Source organism: Triturus cristatus, chromosome 3_1 (genome assembly GCF_964204655.1).
Source record: "Triturus cristatus chromosome 3_1, aTriCri1.1, whole genome shotgun sequence".
NCBI classification, from domain to species: domain Eukaryota; kingdom Metazoa; phylum Chordata; class Amphibia; order Caudata; family Salamandridae; genus Triturus; species Triturus cristatus.
The window spans coordinates 691,324,650-691,352,598 of record NC_140583.1 but is presented as its reverse complement, the minus strand read 5'-3'; the positions used below and the strand labels follow the sequence as shown (position 1 = coordinate 691,352,598).

Genomic DNA, 27,949 nt, shown 5'->3' with positions numbered 1-27,949 from the left:
ATGTCGAATTGTCGCAATTTCCGGGAGCGGAACGGAAATTGTCGCCCACCCCTAGCAAGAACCTCCTTCTGCAGAAGAAGCAGATGGTCCTCTGAGCAAAAACCTTGGCAAGGAGGATAAGGGGGAGGAAACTCCTGAAAGGGAAGGGCGTACCCATTCTCTACGAGGTTTAAAACCCAAAGGTCTGTCGTGACCGATTTCCAACCTCGCAGAAAGTGGGACACCCGACCTCCCACAGGTCTCACATGACCTAGGATGGGGGATCTAGGGCTGCTTCCCTGAAGCTTCATTGGGAGCAGAGGAGGCAGAAGATGAGGATGGGTTGCGGCCAGAACCTCTCCGGCCCCTTTGTCTTCCTCTATATGACCTGTAGAGAGGATTCTGCTGCTGCTGTTGCTGCTGTTGTTGCGGCAGACGGAAGGAACGAAATGAGGACCTCCCAAATCCTCTATACTTTCTGAAGCCAAATCCCTTAGCTGGCGATTGCAAACCCAAAGACTTCGCAGTAACCCTGCTATCTTTAAATCTCTGTACGGCGGAATCCGCATTTTCCCCAAACAGCTTTTCCCCATCAAAAGGCAAGTCCACTAACGTGGTCTGAACATCAGCAGAGAAGCCGGAAGAATGAAGCCAAGCTTGCCTTCTAGTGGCAATCGAAGACCCCATAATTCTAGCCACAGAATCAGCCGTGTCTAGGCCCGACTGAATAACCTGCCTGGCAGCAGCTTGAGTGTCCGTAACAACCCCCTTAAAAGAGGCCTTCTCCTCTTCAGGCAGTTTAGGGGCTACCAGTTTCACCGAGTCCATCAGAGCATGAACGTAGCGCCCCAATAAACAAGTGGCATTAGTCGACTTAAGCGCCATGCTTCCAGATGAAAATACTTTTTTGGCTGATTGTTCGATCTTTTTAGAATCCCTATCAGCTGGTGCTTGAGGGAAGGCGCCTGAAGACTGCTTCGAGCAGGAAGCTTGCACTACAAGGCTCTCTGGTGAAGGGTGAGAAGAAAGGAAGCTCGGATCCCCCGGAGCCACCCTATACGTCCTTGCCACGTGTCTGGAGACTGCAGGCGAAGAAAGTGGCTTGGGCCAAACGTCCAACACAGGCTCTAAAATAGCCTCATTAAAGGGCAACAAGGGCTCAACAATTGAAGATGGTGAATGAAGGACTTCAGTTAGAAGGTTTGGCCTATACTCTGCAGAGGGCAACTGTAAGTCCAACAACTCTGCAGCCTGTCTGACGACTGAATGATAAGGAGCCAACTCTTTTGGAGGAGAAGACCTAGCAGAAGAATGCTCCCATTCTGGAGTAGTATCAAGTCCACTAGTATCCTGAATGCCTTCAAACTCATCAGTTGAATCACCAACCTCACCTTCCTCCACTTCCTCCCGATATAGTTCCTCCTCCATAATCCTCTGGGCCTCTCTCCGAGAACGGATTCGAGGACTCGGCGGCGGCGGCGGAGGAGTCGGCGGTGCCGGACGTGGTGCAGATGGAGTCGGCATCGGCGTCGAGGGAGGATCCGAAGAAGGCAAACGATCCAGTCGAGGCCGGGATGGATCACCAGACGGCGCCGGGAACTGCCATGAAGGAGCCATCGGCAAGAAGGGCATAAAAGGAGCCTGAGCATAATGCTGCGGCACTCCCAAAGTTTACGCCATTGGACCCACGGGACCAGAAGGTGCACCGGATGGGAAGGAAGCCCTTTGGAAAACCCCATACATCGCATTGAGGAAATGCGTTGGATCCGCACCCGCAGTCAGGGAATGCGGGTATTGCGTTCGACCCTGGATCTGGTCGAGGAGTATCAGGAACCAGAGCTGAAGTATCCTCCATTGGAGCCGCAGGTTCATTTGGCACTGGAGAAAGATCTTCCACTTGATCTGGCTCGGCGTCGGAAGCTGGAGACTCCACTGGCACCGGTGACTGCGCCGGAGTCAACTTCGACGAAGGTGTCTTCTCTGGAGACACACAAGGAGAAGGGGAAGGAGAAATAACTTCCTTGCTTCAACGTCGAGGCGACGGCGACCTCGAAGCCTTACTCTTCGACGATCGGCACCGAGAGCTATGCTTCGTCTTCTTTCTGTGCCTCTTCGACTTCGGAGAGTGTGAAGTCGACGACTCCGGCCTCGACTTCTCCTTCTTCCTACCTCTCCTTTCCTTTTTTGCCTTGGCCATGAAGAGTTTCACCTCCCTCTCCTTCAGGGCCTTGGGGTTCATTTTTCTGCAGCAGGAGCAGTCATCCACATCATGGTCTGAAGAAAGGCACCACAAACAATCATCGTGGAGGTCAGTAATGGACATGTGGCCCCCACATTCCCTACAAGGTTTAAAACCTGACTTTCTTGTCGAAGATATGGTAAATCCAGATACAGTAACCCACTGCAAGACAACAAAGTAGCAGGAGAGTGCTGGAAAATTGTTACGCGTCGACGGCGCAGAAAAAATGGAGCAGCTGTCATCACGCCGACGTGGCTCTCTTATGGCTCCGGTGACATCATACAGAGTCGCGAGCGGAGCCGAAGTATTCTGACATCGGCGTAGAGAGCTGGGGAAAAAATTCTGTGGAATGCTGGCGCAGGGGATATTCACAAGGTGAGGAATCCACTGGCAGATGTATCCATCAGAAGGGTGACTTACCTAGCACCCAGGCAGTGGGTTGCAGGCATGGCACACAGGGATGTGTACCAAGTAGACTCTTCACTTTTCTCTGCATCAAAAAAACACACAGACTGCAATGGCAGTGTGTGGGTGCAGGGACCCTAAGGGTGACACAATAGGCGCTGCAGCCCTTAGAGGGCTTCTCTAGACACAGTGCCCTTGGTACCCATGCTAACTTTTACAAGGGGCTTACTAGTGGCCTCAGAGGTGCCAATTAGGGGTACAACTTTGGGAAGGAACACAGGTCCTGGGAACCTGAGTGGCAGGGACCCAGGGCACACCAGGTGAAAGTGCATTACGTGTCAGGCAAAAAGTAGGTGGTGACCAATGAAAAAGGGGCACTTTCCTACACCTGGAACAATGCTGTATTTGATGGTGATCTCTCTTTTGGATCTTCCTCACCTGGAGTCCTCAGAGTAAGGTGGAAGAGCCCTGGTAGAGGACTGATCCTCTCTTCACTCCAGTGATGTCCCACCATTTAACTGCGCTTGTTGCTGCCTGCGTTGCTCTTCTGTCCCATGGAGGTGAATATTTCTCCCTATCTCTCAGGGTACATCTGGAAAAGGCCCTGCAGTGTGTACATCTGTCAGGACATGACATGTGGGTCTGACTTGGACATCTTTCTTCCACAGGCAGGACACTTGTCAGCTAAGGATGGCATTTTATTTGACTAAGGAAATGTTTAACAGATGAAATCCGTCGAGTAAAGTATTTATCAAAAAATCTGGAGTGGGTTTTTTTGAGGAAAAAAAGCCAAAACAGCCGATCTCAGTGTTCCAAGATCCTGTCACTAGGATATGGAAAAAAGAACTAAGGCAACTGCCACCTGCTGGGCATGATGGGATAATGATAGACTGTGATCCCTTAAAGGTGCAGTCTCTCTTTGCGCATCTGCACAGTTGCAGACTATAGGGCTACATTGCCCCCTTCTTTTTCATCTTTTTCCTTTTAAAAAAGAGTTTGTGAAAGAGATTTACATAGTCAAATAAAGCAACTCAAGTTAATTTACACTTTTTCAAATGCAAACTGAAGCAGTATGGCAATTTAGCCTTGTTATAGGTTGCAAAACATTACTATCTTAAGTGTCTCTCTAGGCCTTACTGCAGAAAGGCGAACATCTACACTTAAGAAGATATATTGCAAAGAGGTACTATGGGTTCTTCGCATGTGGGTGGGACTATTCAATGCTTAGGATTATCAATGGAGATCCCCTGAGACAGAACATACCACTACAACTGTGAAACTATGTACCGAAATTACTTTCAGATGTGGGTAACTTTTCTGGAAAGTATACATTTTTTATGAAACATTAACCTTTTGTTTTATTGGGGCTTTGAAGGTAGCTTGATAAATTCATGCAAAAGTGTAGCATATTCGCACATTGAATGTATAGCACATTTTCATAGTAGACTTTTAGAAATGCAAAATACTCACATTGGCTTCAGAAGTATAATATGGATCAGCAATAAAAGTTGAAATTTCAACCATATTCCAATTCGCATCAGCTAAAAATCGGTCCATTTTTAACATCCAAAGTGTGGTTAAGGCACAATATTGTAGACGTTGGATTATACTGTACATTGCCATCCGCTTTGCTGGTGAAACATCACAGAAACCTATACAAAAATTAACAGTTTACTTTTGTGAATTCTGCCCTTCCTCTTGTACTCACATTTTACATTTATTTTTCAAGTTACACAAGTGCATGTATAATAATGTATACCAAGTACACATTAGGTGCTTAGCTAAAGTTAGCCTGACTAAAGGCCTCAGTTGAAATGCATTTTGCTTCGTCAACATGTTATTCTTTTCTTTAGGGTTTATTCTTTCCTTGGGTAGAGAAAGTCTTAATGTTTGTTTTGGACATCTGATAGAGCAGAAAATTTGGCAGTGAATGTGGATAAACAATGGTCGAAAGAGGCTTTTTGTTCATCATGTACCAGGATGGCAAGATGTTCAAGGTTGAGAACAGCACTGGGTGCATTGGGAAATTGGAGCTATGTTGCAGATGCACTGAAGTAATGGTGATTAGTTCCTGATGGTGAGAAAGGAGATAAGGAATTTTTGAGTCCCCTGTTACTTTTAATTCGATGTTCATACAGTTAGAGTCACCAGTGATTTCCTTTAAACTTCAATAGTTACATACCTCTCTGCTTGCCCTATTCTTTTCAGTGTGAAGCTTTATGCTAAACACTTGATCCATTTTTCCAAGACTTCTACTGAAGTCTGATCATGCTGACTTCTTCTTTAATGCTCCAGAATTAGAGACCCTTGATAGATGACCCCATCTGACTTATGTTTGGAAGAGAAAAGGGAAGTTTCTTTATGGAACAACTGTTTGCTTCAATTTGTTTCTGTATCGTGGTAGCTATCACAATCCTGTGCCTCATTTTATAGGTCAATATAACCAATGGGGAAAAACCTTTAAAATGACTTGACTAAGAGATTATATTGTAAGGCCCAGCGCTCTTAACAATATGATAGCTTGTTGTATTGTTATTCTAGACTTGCCCAAACCCAGCCCTAGCCCTTAAGGACCATGTCTTGATTCAGAGGATCAGCAGGGTTCCAGCTGTTCAGAAAAGAGTTGTAAAAGCAGAGGAGTGAATATTGATAGGGTCACGTGTTGTAATTATTTATGGCAAGCTTGCGGTATTTAGCTGAGAGTGTGTGGTGCAATGTGATGATGTTTTAGTTGTGGTAAAGATGTGAATGCGCTTAATGCTGAGCAGTTGAAGTTGTTATCGGGTGGATGTAGCCTAATATCCATGAATATATAGGTGTAGAATAACTTATGTTGTATTTGTCTTGCTAAGTTTTGAGGTGCTAGTCGTGAGGTACCATGGGCTGCACAACTGAGATACGGACATATAACTGTGGGTAAGAGTAAGGTGTGGTTGGTGTAGTGGATTCTGGTGCACAAAAGAGAAGGTCCACTGATCCAGGTGATTTCTACTGGTGGAGATTTCACTCGAATGTGTGTCTGAGTAGTTTCGGAAAGAGTCACTCCAGACCATATTTTTTGTGATTAAATACTTTCATTTCTATAGTGGAGCAGCTAAAAGTTATTAGTTGAAATCGCTTAGCGTTTGGTTTTATGTTTGTTTAGTGTTGAGAAAAGAGTAAGCTCGTGAAAATTGTAAAAGAGGGTGAGCCGCTGGCCGAGTGAGAAATAAGTCAAAGTGTGCCATGTTGAGATTGAACGGCTGCTGCTCTTCTGTTGGTTGTTGGCGCAGATCGACAATTGTAGGTAAAGAAATAATTTCCTGGTTTGAAAATGAGAATTCCACTTGTGGTTGTTGATATTATTGCTGAAAAATGAAAAATGTCGAGGTTATACAAGATCTGATTAGGGGCAATGTGAGAATCCCTCTTTTAGAAGAAGAGGTGCTGCCAGAATTCAGGTCAGGTCATTATGGGTCTGAATACAATGATGCCGGAAAAAGGCTCTGACCATTGGTTATAGCCTTTTCGACAGCATTGTAATTTGCCGGTCAGATTCCTTTCTGCCCGCCTGATTGCAACAGAGGCGGTCGTAAATGAATCCGACCAATCAGTCTGACTGGCTTTCGACTGGCCTGGAGATCCCATATGCCAGTTGGAATGCTGTCAGTAATCCCAAGGGTGGCTCTTTCCGGCATTTCCTTTGAATGTGGGGCTCCACATGTGTATTTGGTTAAGCCATGGCATAAGATCCCTGAAAAAGAAAGTGCTTTGAAGTTTCCATGCTATAGCACATGTTAATTGAGAATTATTGAAAGTCTGAGAAGGGTATTGTATGAGATGAAGCCGCCTCCTAGATTTACACAGTACAAGGCACTTAGGGGCATATTATAAAGCACGGCGTTAAAATTATCGCCGCTTTGGCGGCAGAAAACTACCGCTAAAGCGGCGATAATGGGCTTGATAATATGCCGCAGAGAATTCCAATAGAAGCCCATGTTGACACCAGAACATGGGCTTCTATGGGAATTCTCTACGGCATATTATCAAGCCCATTATCGCCGCTTTAGCGGCAGTTTTCTGCCGCTAAAGCGGCGATAATTTTAATGCCGTTTCTTGATAATATGCCCCCTCATGCCTCAGAGCATGTAGCTCATGGCAAAGAGAAGGATAAATATAAGAGTAGAGCCAGAAAGGTAGTACACAGGAGTGCAGAAGCTAGACGGGATGCAGAAGAACAAAAATGGAGCTGACATAATTGAGGGAACTTGGTTATACAGTTATATATAGAAAGGGAAAGAGAAAAAATAGGATAAAGTGGAGAGTACATAGGGATCAGGCAAAGATAGTGATTCTAGTGGTGACTTTTCGGACATTGTATTGTCTGCCAATTCAGCTCTCTATAATGTGACCCATCCTGAAGGAATTAGCGGTGTTGTTACCGGTGGAGTCCCAGAGGGAACCACCGCCCCAGTGAATACAAATCAGAACCTTAAGGGAGACAGTTCAGGGATTTGTGCTCCTGTTAACTGTTTCTAATGCCCTAGATGCCATAACTGTTTCAATTACTATCAGTGCTGCTGTTCCCTTGTATAAACCTGAGTTGTCAAGAACCATAATACATGGTTTGAAGGTTTCCACTGGAGTAAATGCATCAACTACTGTTCCTGTTGCTCCCGGATAGGGAGGTATGGGAAGAACTCTCTTGCTCTTGAATATGGTAACTTCAACATATGTTGCTCCAGTATCATCAGTAATGAATCAGACAGGAACCAGCTCGGAAGTCACAACATTCTCACCTGTCCATTTGGACATCACCTGAGTGTATTCAAGCAGAAGTTGTCTCCAGTAAGGGATAGTACTCAATAATCCTGGCGTCCAAAAGGGTGCTAATTCACTGGAGTTAGATGATTTGACTAGGTTTTGCAATGAGTCCCCACAAGAAGCTAAGGGTACAGGATTGAGCAAAGAACTCCAAACTCCAGGAAGGAAAAATTGAGTTGTTGCTCGATTATGAATTTACCTTATATAAATGAAAAGGCAAGAGGTGTTTGCAAAACAGGAACAATTTATTTAATTAAACGCAGCGGCAGGGAGAGTACCTACAGAGGCACGTCTGAAAACAGTCTCAGAGTACAGAAGTTTTGGCCGCACATGTATACATTGTGTGGGTATAATAAAACACTACGACATTCTTTGAGGAGCATCACGGTCATAAACGAGTACAACCATCTGATAAAGGGGAGACAATTGGCTCTCGACCTCGGAGAGAACTAGTATGAGCCAGTGAGTGCATGTCCAGATGTCCGGTGTGGTGAGCGTGTGATCTCCGTGCGCGGTGTACATGTATTGTACTGATTGGCTGAGTGTTCCTAACTACATGTGGCATCTAGATTTGTTGTATTTTGGAAACACGCACCTTTGGCCAAATGTGTTTTATTGGGGCCAATCTGCTCTGTCCTGTTTGTGGTGTGACTACCTATCTGGGGGATAGATCAGGATCTTTCAGGGGTACGCATTTGTCTTTGGGCTAAGTGTAAGCCCACCTGTGACCTGTCAATGAGTAGGCTTGGGTTTGGGTCGAGGGCCTGTCTGACCACTTATTTCTGACTTGGAGTTGATGGGGAGGTCATTTTGAATTAATCCGACAGCAATGATATCAGTTTGTGAGTGCAAGCACGCGTTACATGGCGGTCATTTATATAATTTTTACCAATATTCTCATTATTATACGTACAGTTATTACATCGTACATCAACATTGCATTCACTGAGACTGATGTCATTATGCGTGCATAAATTACAGTGTACATCACCATTGGATTTAATAGTAATGGACATCACTGTCTGTGCATAGGTCACAGCATACATCGGTAGTGCATTTACTGGTATTTACATTGTTGTGCGTGCATATTTTAGAGCGTACATCGATGCTGCATTTGATAATGCTGCTGCTATGTGTGCATACATCAGAATGCGGTCCGAGAGGTTTGGCTTTCAGTAGGTGTCAGAAGCATGTGGGGTTCAACGTACAAATGTACGAGATCTCCGCATCCCCCCCAGTGACCATGAGGCACAGTGTTGCTTTTCCTTAAATCAGTGTGCTAACGTACATTACGTATGTATATTTTTTAAAAATACGCATGCCTTACTATTGTGGCATCACACTTATTTCACCCTATTAAGGTTGACTAGGAGTGGCAAGTTTCTCGACACTGGGCTGGTCCCAGTGTAGTCCTGACGAAGAGCTGGGGAGCTCGAAACTAGTTGACTTCAAGATATGCTAGGCACACCTTTCCATTATAGTTAGGGTCCCTTGTCATATTACCCCGTTTTTAATTTTTTCAGCTTAGAGCACCAATAAAGTTTATTTTGTAGCCCACTAGCTGATTATTTTAATTTTCCCACTCCACCACTACTTCACTTGCACTACACATAGTTTACAAAATTTCCAGTGCTCCTACGTAACACCGCAAGTCGCAGCACGCCTCAGTCCGTAGAGGACTGGGAGGACCCCTATGATGAAGCATGTCACCGTGGGGAAACCCTGGTGAGTGAGGGGACTATAGAAAGAGATAATACTTCCCTTTCTTTCTGATAACGGTGTCTTTAAGGATCAAATTGTTTCCTACACCTTCTGTTTCTCCCAGTTAGGTTCCTGTCTACCTGACTTGTTCAGATAGTTGTTGTGATAGATATATTTGTGGAGGGTGAACCTAACTTTTACCTCTACTTCCCCTTATTTCTGGATACATACATCAGGGTGTACATTTATCGATTTCAACAGAGTGGATGAGGGCAAAATAAAATTAGGATTGGATGAGATGATTTTAGGATAGCTTGATTTGTCCAGATTAGATACCTATCAAGAGAGTGTACTTATATGGGCAAACATGTCACTAAACGTGCAGGACGAGCCCATGATAAGATGTCTGAATTAGCTCAAGTATATGATGTAGATTTAGGTAGGACCAAATCCTTGCAGAAAAGTTACAGTATACGTTTTGATGAAAATGACATAACCAGTATGAGAACCTCAGGAATGAAAATGCAAATTGAAGAAATAATAGGTAGCATCCGTAAATAGAGTGAATTAGACAAGTGGGAAAGCAGGTGGGTAAAGAAGAAAGACCCAAAAAATGCAAAGGGAGAGCTGACCCTATCTTTGATAGAAGAGGACATGATTCAAATTTACCGTTGAGAGATGTGCCTAGTGGAGGTTACGTTCATGTGGATTAGGAGTGATTTTTCACCATTCGCAAAAGATAAGCCAGTGGAGTGTTACACCCAGGTTGATCGATTTGTGGAGATTTCACTTGTACTGTGGAAAAGATTTGAATATCCTTTTTGACACTGTGTTACAGAGTGATATGTGGGCATAAAGTAAAGTGTTATACAGTGGCCAGAGAAATCCAATATCTCATGCCCCATCGCCTTTGGTAAAGAAAAAGTATGAACAGGTGATTACCTTTTTGAAAGGCAAGATACTGGCGAAAGCTGATTGATTGGGTTAAGATTGACAGCACAACACATGAGCCTAAAGAGACTGAACATGCTTATTATGAGAGATTGTTGCAAGTGTTTAAACAGCACAGTGGAATGGAAAATCTTCACTCCAAGCCTATTGTAACTTTTGTGTCTTGGTTTGTGACAGGATTCACACCTGAGGTTAGCATGATGATTCAACGGCATTTAATTTATTTGCCGACTAAGGGCGAGATGTAGGTAAATCTGAAATACCGCTTTCTTAATAGCGAATTTTACCGATTCGCGATTAAGAAATCTGTATTTCCTATGTAGGTAAAGATTCGGTAAAAAATACCGAATCCTTAATATTCCTTATTATCAAATCGGTAATTGAGATTCGGTAATAAGGAATACCTACCCATTCATTTCTATGGGCTTGGAGGCCCATAGGAATGAATGTGAAGATATTCACTATTAGCGATTCGGTATTACCGAATCGCTAATAGTGGGAGCGCTTTCAAGGGTGCCAAAAGGGCACCCTGTTGCACCCCTGAAATTTGCATGTGTGCACATGTGGTGCACATACATGCCCTAAGGGCATGAATGTGTGCCACATGGCACTTAACAAAAATCAAAAAAGTGATTTTTTAAAGGAAATCGGTAATTACTACCAACTTGAAGTTGGTGGTAATTACCGATTTCTTAAGGCTCAAAAGCACTCTTTAATGTGCTTCCTACATTGCATTTAAGGATTCGGTATTACCGATTCCTTAAATGCAAGAGCAATAAGAAATCGGTATTTACCAATTCCTTATTTACCGATTCCTTACCTACATTAGGAATGGCTAAATACCGGTCGGTAACGCTGAAATTTACCGAATTTTGGCATTACCGACCGGTATTTAGCCACCTACATTTGGCCCTAAGTCAATTGATGAGATTTTGAAGGTATGCACAATATTGTACTGATCAATTGAAATGAAAAAAATGATTGAATGAGAAGTTGATGTTGACACAGCTGTAAAGCTGCACAGAGAGAAAGTCAGAGTCAACTGTATGGAGGGAATGTTGGTGCTATGCAAGATGTGTATGCAATGTAGAAATGGCTACCCAAGTTGTAGGAATTGAAAATAACCAAATGACAAATTCTATAACACAAGAAGTGCCTGTTAAAATAGAGTCCTTTGAAGAGAGCCACCAGTTCATAGTGTGCGAGTCTAGTCCTGTCAATCATTTGGGACATTACTTGCTGTGTAAGTTAAATTGCACCATCTATTGCACACTGAACGGTGTGGGGTATTAGACTCACAATGAAGATGTTGATTTCACATTGGAGATTCAAGGGTCAAACCCTGGATTGCACCTTTTGATGACCACCGATTATTTGCCACCGTATCCCAGAGATACGGTGTAGCCTGAAGTCTAAGACTTCTCAGGAAAGGACATAGGTCTCATAAAAGGAGTAGAACCTGTCTCATAAATGTTAAACCGAATACTGAATGCCTTAAAACCCCTCAGTACATTTTGATTCCTGAAACAATTGCTGGGATTACGCTGGTGATTGGCTGAATGATACAACAAGGCATTTTGAAAAAGATAATGGGAGTCCATGTAACTCATCTTTCAGAAATCTAGCTGTAAATACTGTATAGCTCAAGATTTGAGAAATATTTCAAATGTAATTGTTCCCTGTTGTACTGTGGTGCCGAATCCAGCTATGATTCTATTTCAGATCCGATGTGAGGCTGAGCAGTTTACTGTAATCGATTTTTGCCAGGCCTTTTACTCTTTTCCCTTGCATGAGGACAGCCAGTACCTTTTCACCTTGTGGTTCCAGAACTGTGTTTTGGAGTGGTGCCACAGGATATACAGAAAGTCCCTCAATCCGCAATCAGATCCTTAAAAATAATCTTCAGTCCTTAATGATGCCCTGTAACTCTGTCTTAGTGCAGTATATTGATGATCTGTTGGTAGCATCAGATACCCAGGAAACTTGTAAACAAGACACCATTGCACTGTTGAACCACCTGAGAATGGACATAAAGTGTCCCCGAGTAAGTTGCAGTATTGTCAAAGAAAGGTTCTGTATCTTGGACATCACATTGAGAACGGAGGGAAGAAGGTGTCACAAGAGAGAATATCAGCAATTCTGCAAATGAATCCACCAGCCACCCAGAGAGAAGTCAGGATGTTTTTGGGAATGGTGGGTTGCTGTCAAAAGTGGATACCCAATGTTTCCCTAGTGGCCCACCCTTTACAGAGACTGACACACAAGGATGTGTTGTATTCAGTACCATGGAATAACAATTGCTTGGTTGCCTTCCTAGAGCTGAGAGAAAGTCTCTGTCATGCCCCAGCACTGAGATTGCCTGATTATTTCACATCCTTTGTACATTTCTGCAGCAAGAGAGAGGGCTGCGCTCTCTCAGTGCTTACAGAAATGCATGGAAATGCACAAAGACCTAAGGATTATTTCTGCTGCTCTTGATCCTGTAGCAGCAGCACTGAGCGGATGCCTCAATTGTTTAATATTTACATGGCATCCCTTGCTGCTCTAATTAGATGTTATGGTTTTAGCACAATTTCATTTGCTGATGGCACACAAATTGTTCTCTCTATTCATTCCAATGTTGAGGAGGTTGCTAAAAGATTTAATAACTGTATGTCTGCCATAGGCTACTGGATGGCTAGTCCTTTTTTAAAATAAATTCCGATAAGACAAAGGTGCTTCTTTCTGGATCAAATCTGTCTCTCTGGAATTCTTCCTGGTGGCCTTCAAGTTTTGGCCTGCCTCTAAGGTCAAAATTCTTAAAGTAATCTTTGATTCTAAACTTATTTTCAAAGACCAAATAAATCACTTGACCTCATCCTGTTTCTAACTTTTGAAAACCTTTTAAAAAATGTCCCATTTATTCCCATCGATCTTCAAGTTACAGTGGTGGTCTCCCTGGTGCTTTTGCTCTTGGATTACTGTAATGGCATCTATTTATCTGCCCAACAAGGTTTGTTAAAAAGGCTCCACCAGCTGTAATGTGCGTCAGTGCAGCTTTTGAAAGATCTCAAATAAAATGAGTCTGCCAGTAGTCGACTTACAGAGCTTCATTGGCTGCTGATTAGGAGTAGAACTGCCTTCAAATTGCTTTGTTTGTCACATAACGCCTTCATGGAACTGGCCCTGAATACTTACAGAATAAAATGAGATGGTACTCTCCCAATAGATGTTTGCATTTAGCTTCATCTATGACTATGGTGGTGCCTAAGATACATTAGGCTTCTTGGGGCAAATAGAAGCTTTATACATGCCACAGCTATACTGTGGAATCAACTGCCACTGAATCTCAGGTCTCAGCAGAACCTGATTATTTTTAGAAAACAGCTGAAATCCTGGCTCTTCTCCTCCCCTTGCTACTATTTTCCTTCCTTTTCTGTATTTTGCTTTGGTGACTCTTGCAGTTTTCCCACTTGTGCCAAGATGCTTATTGGGCAATTGTTGCGCTTTTTAAATTTAATCTAATCTAAATTTAAAGTTGTAGTCGTAGTAGGTGTCAACATAGAAATGTGTTGAAATTATTGTCATGGGTCATCCCTTTACTGTTTTTGTTCCCCATTCTGTAGAGACTTTGTTGGTGCATACCTGCACTCACACTCTTGACAAATAATTGATTCGCTAAGTATCAACAGTTTATACTTGCAGGAGAGAATGTAACTCTTAAGCAATTTTTTACTTGGAATCATGCTAGACCCCTGGTACTCATAGTACGGCCTGCGGGCCACCAGCGGCCCGGCAGGCCTTCCTTGGTGGCCCGTGAACCTTGCAGGTATTGTATCCATGGCCCCCCAGAGAGAGAGAGAGAGAGAGAGAGAGGAGAGAGAGGAGAGAGAGAGAGACAGTGGAGAGAGACAGTGGAGAGAGAGAGAGTGGGGAGAGTGGTGAAAGAGAGTGAAAAGAGTGTAGAGAGACTGAGAGACTGACTGACTGAGAGAGAGAGAGGCTGACAGAGAGGGAGAGAGAGGCTGACAGAGAGAGAGAGAGAGAATGACAGAGCGAGAGAGACTGACTGACTAAGAGAGAGAGAGTCTGACTGCCTGAGTGAGACCGACTGGGAGAGGGAGACTGACTGACAGAGAGAGACTGACTGAGTGAGAGGGATTGACTAAGAGAGACTGACTGACAGAGACTGACTGACTGAGAGGGAGACTGACTTACTGAGAGAAACTGGCTGAGACAGACTGACAGAGAGAGAGACTGACTGACAGTAAGAGAGAGACTGACTGACTGACCGAGAGAGAGACTGACTGACAGAGAGAGACTAACTGACAGAGATTGACTGACTGAATGACAGAAAGAGACTGACTGACTGACTCTGACTGAGAGAGACTGACAGACTGAGAGAGAGACTGACTGAGAGACACTGACAAAGAGAAAGAGAGACTGACTGACAGAGAGAGAGAGAGACTGACTGACTGACAGAGACTGACAGAAAGAGAGAAAGACCGACTGATTGAGAGAGAGAGACTGACTAACAGAGAGAGACTGACTGAGAGAGAGAATGACTGACAGAGAGAGAGACTGACAGAGACTGACTGACTGAATGACAGAGAGAGAGACTAAATGACTAAGACGGACTGAGAGAGAGAATGACTGAGAAAGAGACTGACTGACTGAGAGAGGGACTGACTGACTGAGAGAGAGACTGACTGACTGACAGAGAGACTGACTGACAGAGAGAGAGACTGACTGAGAGGGAGACTGGCTCAGAGAGAGACTGACAGGGAGAGAGATAGAGACTGACTGACTGAAAGAGAGAGACTAACTGACAGAGACTGACTGACTGAGAGAGACTGACTGACAGAGAGCGACTGACTGACTGAGAGCGAGACTGATTGACTGACAGAGAGACTGACTGACTGAGAGAAACTGACTGACAGAGAGAGACTGACTGACAGAGAGAGACTAACTGACAGAGACTGACTGACTGAATGACAGAAAGAGACTGACTGACTGACTCTGACTGAGAGAGACTGACAGACTGAGAGAGAGACTGACTGAGAGATACTGACAAAGAGAAAGAGAGACTGACTGACAGAGAGAGAGAGAGAGACTGACTGACTGACAGAGACTGACGGAAAGAGAGAAAGACCGACTGATTGAGATTGAGAGACTGACTAACAGAGAGAGACTGACTGAGAGAGAGAATGACTGACTGAGAGAGAGACTGGCTCAGAGAGAGACTGACAGGGAGAGAGATAGAGACTGACTGACTGAAAGAGAGAGACTGACTGACAGAGACTGACTGACTGAGAGAGACTGACTGACAGAGAGCGACTGACTGACTGACTGAGAGCGAGACTGACTGACAGAGAGACTGACTGACTGAGAGAAACTGACTGACAGAGAGAGACTGACTGACAGAGAGAGAGAGAGAGAGACTGACTGACAGAGAGAGACTGGTTGACTGACTGAGAGACTGACTGACAGAGAGAGACTAACAGAGAGAGACTGACTGAGAGAGAGACTGACTGAGAGAGATACTGACAGAGAGACTGACAGAGAGAAAGAGAGGCTGACTGACTGACTGACAGAGCGAGAGAATGACTGACAGAGAGTGAGACTGACTGAGAGAGAGACTGACAGAGAGAAACTGACTGACTGAGACTGACTGAAAGAGAGAGTGACCGACTGACTGAGAGAGAGACTGACTGACTGACAGAGAGAGACTGACTGACTGATAGAGACTGACTGAGAGAGAGACTGACTGGCAGAGAGCGAGAGACTGACTGACAGAGAGAAAGACTGACTGACAAAGAGAGAGACTGACTGACAGAGAGAGGCTGGCTGACTGAGAGACTGACTGACAGAGAGAGAGAGAGAGAGACTGACTGACAGAGAGAGAGACTGACTGATAGAAAGAGAGGAAACTGACTGACTTAGCAAGAGAAACTGTGATGGAATTGGGGTCAAAGAGTGTATGAAGCTATTCAATGCCTCTTAAGATTGCTATTGTCTGCAAATAAAAATGCATTATCCAAATGTGCTCTTTGAGATTACATCTGCTATTGAAATACAGCAGTGTCCGAATGTATTGAAGTGGGATTGATTTGTTTTACTCTAGCCCCGTCCCCCCACTGACCCCACCCCTACAAGTGCAGCCCTCGGCCACAAACCACACTGTAATTATGGCCCCCGACAGAAAGTTTGTGAGTACCCCTGTGCTAGACTATTACCTTTTCCTGATAATGAAAGTGATGATGAAGAAGTAGAGCATGAATGTCTCAATGTCACTGAACTATGCATCAATCCAAGACCAGATATACAAGATGAGCCACTTACTGAGTCTGATTCCATATTGTGTGCTGTTAGGTTCCTTCTGAGAGATGATGGAGGAACCCTAAAAGCTGCCTATGCAGTCTCTACAGTAGCTGGGGTAGTGGAAGTCTCCTGGCTTCAAGGGGTGACGTCTGTGCATTTGGCTGAATTGATCGCTCCTTCTAGAGCTTGCTGTATTTCTGAACAGCTGAAAGTGACAATTTTCACTGACAGTCAGTATGGCTTTGGTGTGGTAATGATTTTAGACTGTTATGGTCACAGAGGCGATTCATGACAAGGTCAGGATCCCCAATCAGAAATGGCGCATGTCATGAGATTGTTAGAGGCATTGCAACTGCCTATCAAAATTGCCGCCAATAAGCGTTCAGCCCATAGAAGCGGAAATGACTATGTGGCAGTTGGCAACTGATATGCTGATGAGGCTGCCTGATATTGTGCTTATGGAGCCCGATCATCTAATAGCGAGTATGTAAGTGAATCTGAAGGTGAGACCAGTTACAACCTTTTGTTAACAACTGGAAGAAATGAAAAGATTGCAGAAGGAAGAGCCAGAGGCAGAACAGGAGAGCTAGGTCGGAGAAGGCTGTGTCAAAAGAGTATTTCCAGATTGCTTGCTTTCACCGATGGACAGACATTTTCCCAGTCCTGGGCATGTTGAGAGGGATGCAATTGTCAGATTGTTTCAACAGAACTGGTTTAATCCCCCAATTCAGATTGATGGCTGAAGGATTGTGTCACAGATGTGTTGTGTGTCAGCATATGATGTAGGGGAATGAACTATGGTGACACTTAGCCACATGGGGAGTTCAGGAGGGCCATTCAACAGGATGCAGCAAGACTTCATCGAGGTGCCTGTGTGTAACAGGCTGAGATATGTTCTGGTGATTATGTGTATCTTCTCGGTTGGTTTGAAGCTTACTCGGCCAGGAGAAATGATAGCTACACAGTAGTTGAGTTGTTGTTGTGGGAATTTATACTCAGGTTCCGTTTCTCAACTATGCTGGAGTCAGATCGAGGAACTCATTTCCATAATCAGGTCCTGAAAATGTTGTGTGTAGCAGTACAAGTGGAACAAAGAGTACATTGCTGTTACAGGCATGAAGCTTTAGGCATAGTCGAGCAAGTGAATGGAACGTTGGAATCCAGATTGCCAAAGTAGGTGTTTCTATGTCTCTGAAGTGGCCTGATGCTTTGCCCCTTTTGTTAATGAGTCTTTGTAGCATTCCTGATCAGAGGACAGGACTGTCCTCTCATGAAATCATCATGGATCAAGCAATGAGACTGCCAGCAGTACCTGCAATGGGCTTGTGAATATTACAGACAACATGAACGTTGATTACTGCAACGGACTAGCTGATGTGGTGCATTCTGTGCATTACCATGTTGGAGCTGCTACCATCCGCTGCATCAGGAGCAGTGCCATGACCTCAGTCCCTGCGCATGGGTTTTGGTGAAGTAACACGTTTAGAAAAAGTGTCTGGAACCTCAATGGCGTGGTCCATTCGAAGTCATCCTTGTCAAGAACACTGCGATTAAGTGTGGAGGCCTCCCCAGCTGGATACACGCTGCCCACACTCTGGAAGTGGAGCATACTCTTGATGATGTGAAGGTACCTTGCCCAGAAGTGCAAGTTGCAACTGAAAGGCAGTGAGAGGAGTTTGAAAAACTTACAGAAAATCAGCGAGAACAGCACATCCTTGGCCTGAGGGTAGTCTGGATGAGTTGACAGTTGAGTTTATTATAGGAGAGTCTTGGCTTGTGGCACTGATTGAGCCAGATTTAGAGCCTGACAAAGGGCCTTGTGCTGTGGCAAGCAGAGTGGGAGCGGGGAACAGTCGGGCGAGAAGGCAGGGGGGAGAGAGGCCAAGTTTGCCTACAGAACGAATATCACGCACGATCTCAGAGGATAGTGACAGTGAAGATAAATGATCTGCACTCAGAAGATCAAAAAGAGTTGGTGTATCCTGTTGGAGGCACTTATCACCTGAATGGACATACTTTGCAGCAAATGAAAGTGAGAGGGGATTTGGGGATTTGAAGGATAACAGCGCAATTCCAGTTGAACCTCCATGAACTAAAGGTTGTGGCTGAACTGTGCTTGACTTTGCCTTGCCATTGAACAGACTGGCACAGTTTGCCACTGGCATGATCTCTAAACTGAACTTTGATTGGTGCTTTTATCAGAGACAATTAAATGAACTTTGGTAAAAAGAATTTAAACATTTTCTTAGACCCGAGGCTGCAAAAGGAGCGTGATAGTGTCATTTAGAAGAAGACAGAATAGGGTTAGAAAAAACACATTAAGACTTTGTTAAAACAAACTCATCATGGGATTTATGGGCTTTGTTTTATCACTTGCACAAATGAAAACGTTCAGAAGAAATCTGCATGCCGCTATTTCCTACTCAATGGTCTGATTTTAGTGAAGTAAACGGAAAGTTATAACCATAACAGACATAGGCTAATATTAACAGGTGTATTGATAGCAGTATTTGTAGGACTAATTGTTTTGCTGTTAGGACTATATTCACCTATACTCATCAGTTCAGTTGAACCTAGGTCCCGGACTATCCCTAGAACCCTAATTCCTACTGACAGTAGTTTACATATATTTGATTTAAAGAAATTACATGTAGATTAATCAAGAGGAGAGTTCTCCTCAAAAGCTAATTTAAAGTAGCTTTTTGAATACAGTGACACTATTGAGGCAAAGGACTGCTACGTCTGTACGCAGTTACCTGCATCAGCTGCAGAGGGAATTGCCTATTATCATGTTCCTCTTACATATGGCATTACATGTAATCTTTTAGTTAGCCTTTCATAGGGAAAGGGTAATTTCCAGTATTATTTTTTAACTATGATTTACTGCTTTCTGAAGTTCCCATTTTTATGCGTGTGAATCATCACCCTAATGCCGAAGAGATGGATGCAGCTGATTGTTTCTTTAAGCCCATAATACCATTAGTTACTGCTTATGCTCATAGGAGCAATTTAACTTGTTCCTTAACCAATGCTGACAATAAATCCTTAGATTCCGTAGTAGAAGGAGGGCAATAACTGCCAGATTGAGCTCAGGAAAGGATCAATATTGTAGAACTCAGTGGGCTAAAGAAGAGTTAGAACAGCAGGAATCAGAAATTATGCCTGCACTAACTTTAGACTGGAAGCATAAGAGAAAGTTATGTGTGCTTAGAGGTAATTCTGTAGTTCACCCTAAACTTATGAAAAATAGTGTTTGTTATAATATCTTTAAATATGGGGGAAATTGGCCATTGTTCATAGGAGGTCAGAGTCCTGTTATTCCTGCAGTTTATTATATTTGTGGGTTTCCCGCATATTTTACATTACCCCGAGGTTGGTATGGTACATGCTATTTGGCAGTAGTCTTCCCGTAGATTTATCATGTAAAACATTTAGATGATCCTGTATGGGGATCACAAGTTAGAACAAAAAGAAGCAGTAGTGATGCTGAAATAGTTGAAGATATATTTGGTGCATTGATTCCTTCTGTAGGAGTAGTTTTGGATGATTGTAAGATTAGAAGTTGCCCTCTATAGTTGATAAGTTATCTACTAGTATTACACATTCATTGTTAACTGTGGGCACTAAAATGATTGCTGTAAGGTCTATGGTAATGCAGAAATGCCTTGCATTGGACATCCTTCTCACAAAGGAGGGCAGAGTCTGCAAGATGTAGTAGGTTCAGCAATGCCTCTGCTACATACCTGATAAGAATAAAGAGGTGGAGAAATGTATTTAGAATATTACAGACTTAAAGGGAAATTTAAAGGAGTTACAAGCTACAGGTGCTTCAGAGAGAATTGGAAATGGATGACAGTCTGCAAATTGTTTGGAGACCTTGGGAGTAGAATAGTGGGTTTCATTTTGAGACCCCTTGTGATAATTGCCCTTTGTGCAATTTGTCTGTTTGTAATGTTTAAGGGGTACCAGTATATACAAGCTTAAAGAGAGGTACAGGAAAGGGGAGCATAAGAAGGACATTAAAAGATATGGAACTAAAGGAGAGTCAGTGTAGATTTTATGATGAACTGAAATACTTGGAATACTCTAGACAAACATTTTTGAAAACCTCATGATTTTGATCCGGTCTCATCTGATAAGATTAATATGTTGATTGTGATGGCTAACATCGCCATCAGAGGGGGAATTAGAGCAGAGGAATTTAGACTCCACCATTAGACATCACAGAAATCAATTATATACGTGCATTTGGCTTTATATTCACTGTATGCCTTAACTTCATTAACATATGTGAAGCATTAAAACGTATAAATGAAATGTATTCACTGTAGACTAGAGATTTATACACGTGTTCACTAATGTTCAGTTTAAACATGAAAGCATGTGTTCTTTAATCATGCTGTACACTTCAAGTTATATTTGTATATGTAAACATGTACTCTTTTACTCACGTTTTACATTTATTTTTCAAGTTAAAAGTGTGCATGTATGACCATGTATTCGAAGTGCACATTAAATGCTTAGCTAAAGTTAGTCTGACTACAGGCCTCTGCATTTTGCATTGCCAGCATGTTTTTCTTTTCTTGCAGGTTTATTTTTTTCTTAGTTAGAGAAAGGCTTAATGTCTTTATTAGACTACTGATAGAGAGGAAATCTTGGCCGTGAACATGGTGAAACAATGGCCAAACGAGGCTTTCTGTTCATCATGTACCAAGATGGCAAGATGTTCAAGGTTGCGAACCGCACTCTCCCCTCGATGTGTTAGGAAATTTGAGCTATGTTGCAAATACACTAAAGTAATGGTCTGATTGGTCCCTGGTGATGAGAAAGGAGATAAGGATTTTTTGAGTCCCTACCTATTTCCTATTTCCAAGACGTTTACTGAAGTCTGATCATGCTGATACCTTCTTCTATGCTCCCGAATTAGAGACCCTTGATAGATGACTCTATATCTGACTTATGCTTAGATAAGAAAAGGGAAGTTTCTTTATGGAACACCTGTTTGTTATAATTTGTTTATTGGATTGTGCTTGCCATCACACAACAAGATGCAGGCACCAATTGGTTAGGAGAAGAAAATGCCACCTTTCTGAAAGTCATTATATACCAATCGGGTAACCCATAAATACGTAGAACCTGGGTATAGAATAATGCATGCAACAATTGGTCCTCACAGATGATGAGGATATGTTAACCCAATTAACATATCCTGAGGCAATATAACTATAACACCCTCCCCAAACAAGAACGGGGTGAATGTAGAACCACCAGAAGGAAGATTGTAAAAAGGTAACATCACACAAAACACTACAATCAAACGTGAAAAAAGTCCATTTATGCAGGTCCTCATTTTTGATTCCAGAAATCTGAAAACAGCGAAGGCCAGTAGGCTACTCATCTATGGGGAAAGGTTCCATTTAATATAAACTCTTCTCTCAAGCAAACTGGAAAGTAAATTCAGAGAAGGGACTTGTGGCTCAACATCAAACCAGGGTCCAAGTAAGAATCATTGCTACATTGTAGCTGAGGAGAGCTGATTGAGTGATTCGTTTACAAGTGGCTCCAATACCTTGGTTTTGACTAATTCGATCTGTAGCTTTGAGCGGACCCTACCTTGCAGTTAATTCACAAGACGCTTTTCTGAATTTACCCTAGGTTTGCTTGACTGTACACTTGCATTAAAGGGAACCTTTCCCCACAGATGAGGAGCCTGCTGAACTTCGCTGTCTTCAAATTTCTGGGATTAAATGATTTAATGGTGCTTGCAATAACGCAGGTAGCAGCTATTTTACTATTCTATCCTGATGAAGACGGATAGTGGATCACCCGAGTACGAGGTGCCACGCTGCTGCGCTGCTCATTTCCTGATTTTTAACCTGACAGCATTTTAACTATTTTTACATTGAATTCTGTATCTTATTTGGATGTGTTGCATGTTGGCGATTTGAATATTATTAAAATAACGGAAAGGAAATATACTACTTTGCTGCTTTTTTTCTGTCTTACTTTTTGGGGATCCTAATTCCTTACCTTGTCACTTGGGGGGATTAGAGGGTCCTTTTTGCTCCTTCCCCGGTCCACCACGGCTTGCCGATTGATGTGGAGGGAAATGGGTAGTCTTTCTGGCTCCTCCTCTGTATTTCCTATCCAGGGACTCGGGCGGCGCTCTAGTCTTTTTCCGGTCCCAGCTATTTAAAACCACGATGCTGGGCCGGATGCGACAAATTTCGTGCCTATTCGAGGGAGCAGCTCCTGGAGTGTCGATTTCAAGAGCAGGGCCATTGTAGTCCTATGGACCTAGAGAATTTGGAGGGCGGTCTGATGTTTAAATGTGTTCACTGTGAGGCGTCTTTTTTACTGGGTACCGCTCTCGATCCCGCTGAGGATAATCGTGAGCCTAAACCCCTGCCTCTGACACAGTCTTTCTTGGGATATCTTCTCAATGCCAGATCCCTTATTAAACACGCTATTGAATTTAATGACTTAGTGTCCCTTCGAAAACCCGATTGGGTCTTCATCACAGAAACTTGGGCCAGAGACTGCTCTGGTCCCGATTTAGTTGAGGCTATCCCTTGTGGGTATTAATTTGATAGACTTGATAGAGAAGGGAAGGTGGGCGGGGGTTTAGGGGTAATGTATAAAGACATCTACTCCTGTTCCACCAAAGTCCTCACCTCTCCCTCAGATTCCTATCAGGCCTTATATTTCTCTTTGAAGGTTCTTCCTACTGCAAGTTTTATAGGTGTGGTTACATACCGGCCTCCTGGACCTAGAGCTCCGTTTGCTCAGAGTTTCAGTAGCCGAATAGAGCCTTATCTAGCTAGCTCAAAGGTCACGTTTCGGGGTGATTTTAACTTCCACCTGGAGAAAATTCTTTGTCCCGAAACGCAGGCCTTGTTGGAAGTCATGGATTCCTGTGGTTTCCCTCAGCTGGTGAAGCGTCCTACGCACATAGCGGGACATACCCTGGACGGGATTTTTTCTAATGAACCTAGGATAAGGGTCTTGGATTCTATTCCCCACTCTTGGTCTGATCATTTTGCTATTCCCTTTACCCTTGAGATTGTAGGTTCCCACCAGGACCCCAATTTTAAGAATAGGGTGGAGCTGAAAAGAAATCTTAGATTGATTAGTAAGGAGGATCTGCTTGTCAAACTTAGCAATTACAGTTGCCCCCCTTATGCGGATGTCAATGCCATCTACGACGACTTTACCAACTGGCTAATGTTAGCCTTGGACTCCCTTGCCCCCCTTAAGAAGCACTATGTGGCAAGAAAGCGCCCTTCAGCCCCATGGTTTTCTGAGGGGTTGAGAAAGCTTAGACAGGTCTGCCGACAGCAGGAAAGAAAATGGCGCCTGGACCCGACTATAGCTGAAAGGGATCTGCACAAACTTAGGTTAAAGGAATATAAGGAAGCCATTAATAAGGAAAAGGTCTTCTACTATACCAGGATGATGCAATCTTTTAGATCCCCCAGGTAACTTTTCACTATGATCAAATCCCTCTTAGCCCCCTCAATTACTGCTATAACCGAGGTCTCCCAGGACCTTTGTGATAAAATGGCAGATTATCTCCTTGCCAAAATTAAGGACATTTACTCCTCTTTGTAGAAGTCAACTCTGTGGGAGCTGAAACCAATCTCCTATCTGATTTTCGGGTAGTACCACTGAAGGATTGTCGTTTGCGCTCCTTTCCCCCCATTTCTCAAGAGGAGACTGAGCTGTGGTTAAGTGGGATTAGATCTGGCTCCCCCCTTGAATCTTGTCCTCTTAAGATTTTAAAATTAGGAAGTGAGGCCATTGTACCTTCCTTGACCACCATCATTAATACTGTTATTTCTTCTGGCCAACTTCCCGCTATGTGGAAAACGGCGGTGGTAAAACCTCTGCTTAAAAAGGCCTCTCTTGATCCGACAGAATTAAAAAACTTTCGGCCCATTTCCCTACTGCTCGTTCCAGCTAAGATCTTGGAAAAACATCTCAACTGCCATCTTAGTTCTTACCTGAAGGAACATCAACTGCTAGATGGCTCACAGCATGGTTTCAGGAGTGAACACAGTATGGAGACGGCCTTAACCGTTGTCTTTAATAACATCCGACAACAGGTTGACGCTGGTCATTCCACCCTACTGATCCTCCTGGATCTGACGGCAGCTTTTGATACCATCTCTCCTTGTAGACTGTTGGGAAGGCTTCGGGAAATTGGGATAGAGGATTCTGCACTTAATTTGCTCTCCTCGTTTCTTTTGAACCGATCACAAAGAGTTAAGATGGGCCAATTTCTCTCTGCCCCTAAACAATTGTCTTGTGGAGTCCCTCAGGGATCCTCATTGAGTCCCACCCTTTTCAATATCTATGTAGCCCCGCTCGCTACTTTGGTGAGGTGTTTTGGCCTAGAAGTGCTTTCTTATGCCGATGACACTCAGATTTTGATTTCCATCACTGAGAGTGTCTCTGCTTCAGCACTTAATTTTAAAAACTGCATGCGGGTGGTGGCTGCATGGATGGTTGAGAACTATTTAAGACTCAATGGGGATAAAATGGAGGTCCTAATTTTCGGAGGCAAGATTGATATCTGGTCAGAGGCCTGGTGGCCTGATTCGCTTGGATCCTGCCCCAGCCCTTGTCCTATTGCCAATAATTTAGGCATCATTGCGGACTCCACGCTCTCCCTGGGCTCTCAAATAAATAGGACAGTCTCTACCTGCTTTGGGATGATACGGACTCTCAGGAAGATTTTCCATTTTTTGTCCCTTTCCTCTCGCAAACAGGCGGTGCTGGCCCTTGTGGTGTATATGTTAGACTACTCAGTGGCGTAACGAAACTTGAGGGGGCCCCCCTGCAAAACACAGGGAGGGGGCCCCCACCCGGCGGCCCGGCTCACCTCCTACCACTTTGCCCCACCGCCCAAAAATCTGCCATATTTTGATTTGAAACCTCCAACATTTAAATGAAATGCCTCTATATAGTCTTTCTCAAGGTTCTAATTAGAAAGTGGGAAACCCTCTTAACATATAAGGTACCCCATTTGTAACAATAATGTCAGAAGGAGATTATTTAATTGAGGCAGCAATCAGAACAATGCCAAGGAGTGATCCTATTGTCTCAGAAACGGTATCAATTTGAACAATGCCAAAGAGCGATCCTATTCTCTCAGGAACGGCAGCAATCAGAACAATGCAAGGAGCGATCCTATTGTCTCAGCAACGGAAGCAGTTTGAACAATGCCAATGAGCGGTCCTATTGTCTCAGAAACTGCAGCAATCAGAACAATGCCAAGGAGCAGTACTATTGTCTCAGGAACAGCAGCAATCAGAACAATGCCAAGGAGCGATCCTATTGTCTTAGGAACGGAAGCAATCAGAACAATGCCAAGGAGCGATCCTATTGTCTCAGGAACGGCAGCAATCAGAACAATGCCAAAGAGCGGTCCTATTGTCTCAGGAACTGCCTAAGGCTGTAGAAAAACTATGAAGGGTCTGAATTAGAATTGACACAAGATTTAAGGCACACATATTACAGACATGTGCGAGCAACACCATAAATAACACTGCATGTAGAATAAAATCAAACCATATCAGCAAGTACCTAATGACAATCTATACAAACTGTAGTTGGTAAAGCAAAAGAAAAGTGCAAATACTTTCAAAGTGCACAATAAAGCAATCACCAGTCCAGCAATAAACAAAAATCAAGCATGTTTAGTAAAACAATTAACTTTCTTTCTTTCATCATAATGAAAATACATTCAAAGCGCATGATAACAACAAGTCCAGCAGTATGCAAAAATGAGGCCAGGTTAGTCAAGCAATTCCCCCGTTTAGTGTGTGCATAAAGGCGCATATATTTCAAAGCAACTGGTAAACAATAACAACTACAGCACCATACAATAATCAAACTGGTTTAAACTAACAATTTCCTTTTTGAAGTGTCAAATATTTCAAAGTAACTAGCAAAACAGTAACAAGTACAGCAGGCAGCAATAAACAAAAATCAAACCACTTTAGTCAACCAATGACCTTTTGGTCTGTGCTTGTGTATGAAGGTGCAAATATTTCAAAGTGACTTGTAAAACAATAACAAGTACAGCAAGCAGCAGCATACATAAATCAAACCTATCTAGTCAAATTACTTCCCCTTTTGTTTGTGCACCACCACAGAAACACTTATGCAGAGTTTAAACATTCTGCACCTTTGCTTTTTTTTTGCTGAACATTATGCACAAAATATCTTTTCCATGGACCTAGACGTGCCAGCCCATGTGGTAATTAGGGCCCTCATATTCGCAGATGACACCAGGAACATCTTAAGGATATTAGGGGCCAACCGCCAAACATATTTTGGGGACCCCTGTAAGAACAGTTTTGAATTTATGATCCTATTTTAGCTCTTTCATGCCCTCTTTGGGTGAGTCACAGACTGTGCACAAACACACTAGTCCAAATTCTTAATATGTTTACATGTAATAATCATGGATAGCGATGCGTGTTTTCAATATTGTAACACAGCAGCATATTATTGCAAATAATGTCTGTGATGCTCTCCCATTTCTCATATGTGTGAGGTCCTGATTTGACCCAAAAGAAAATGTTAGGGATTTTGCATGAAACAAAACATTCCTCTACAAAATGTCTGTAATAGACACACATCACCAATATTGAAAAAAAGTGACGGAAAGATGTATTTAAAACAATCTGTTCAAGAATCATTTAATGCCATCAGGGCAAGGCTCTACAGAACAGAGCTGGTTTTATCAGGGGGCCCCTGAAAATCTGGGGCCCTGGGCCGGAGCCCACTTTGCCCATGCCTCAAAAAGTCTCTGGATGGCATCTGACAGACTTTTTTGGCACGCCCTTCCTCCTCCTTTTCCATGAATTCCCTCACTACCACTCACCAACAATGCACATCATCTCTCTTTAGCACCTTTCTGAAAAACATTTAATTTTTTTATAGCACTACTCATAGTTTACTCACACTCAGTTCTGTGATCTGCATGGTACACATTCTTTGTAGCAGGCTCATTAACTCTGCGCTGTGTGGGTGACAGGAGTGCCCATGTGAGTTCACAGTGAGCGACGCAACAGTGTGAGAGTAGGGTAAGAGGAGTGACGACAGGGTGAGTGAGTTGACCATATGAATTTGGGTGCGGATGTAAGTGCAGAGTGGGATGAAAGAACTCATGGTTAGTGATGGGCTTTTTTAAATGAGATTGCAGACTGAGCAGTTAGGGGGACAGGTGAGTGAAGTGTGACATGAGTGCAGGGTGAGTAGTGTGCTTGTGTGACTGCAGGGTGAACAGCGCAAGTGTATTGTGAGTGCAGAGTTATCACTGTGAGTGCAGGGTGAGCGGGTGAATGGTGTGAGTGCATGGTGATCAGCGTGAGTGCATTGTGATTGCTGTAAGTGCAGGGTGAGCGTAAAAGTGAAGGGCGAGAATTAGGAGTGAGTTGTCTGATGCAGGGTGCATTCCCAGACACTTTAAGTAACTCAGCATGTTATTGATGGCGGCGTAGGGTTTTCAGATATAAGTTAAACTATTGCTATTATGGCGTTAATCAGGGATCGAGGGTG

The 27,949-nt window shown here is 43.4% G+C and overlaps 1 protein-coding gene across 1 annotated transcript in view; it reads right to left on the bottom strand.

Moving 5' to 3' along the window:
* Nucleotides 1–27,949, bottom strand: part of LOC146860809 (sperm-specific sodium:proton exchanger-like) — a 5,538,638-nt gene that overhangs the window by 3,039,369 nt on the left and 2,471,320 nt on the right. Inside the window, exon 11 of the mRNA XM_085646172.1 lies at nt 4,094–4,275. Coding sequence (XP_085502298.1) covers nt 4,094–4,275 — 182 coding nt within the window. The remainder of the gene's footprint in view (nt 1–4,093; nt 4,276–27,949) is intronic.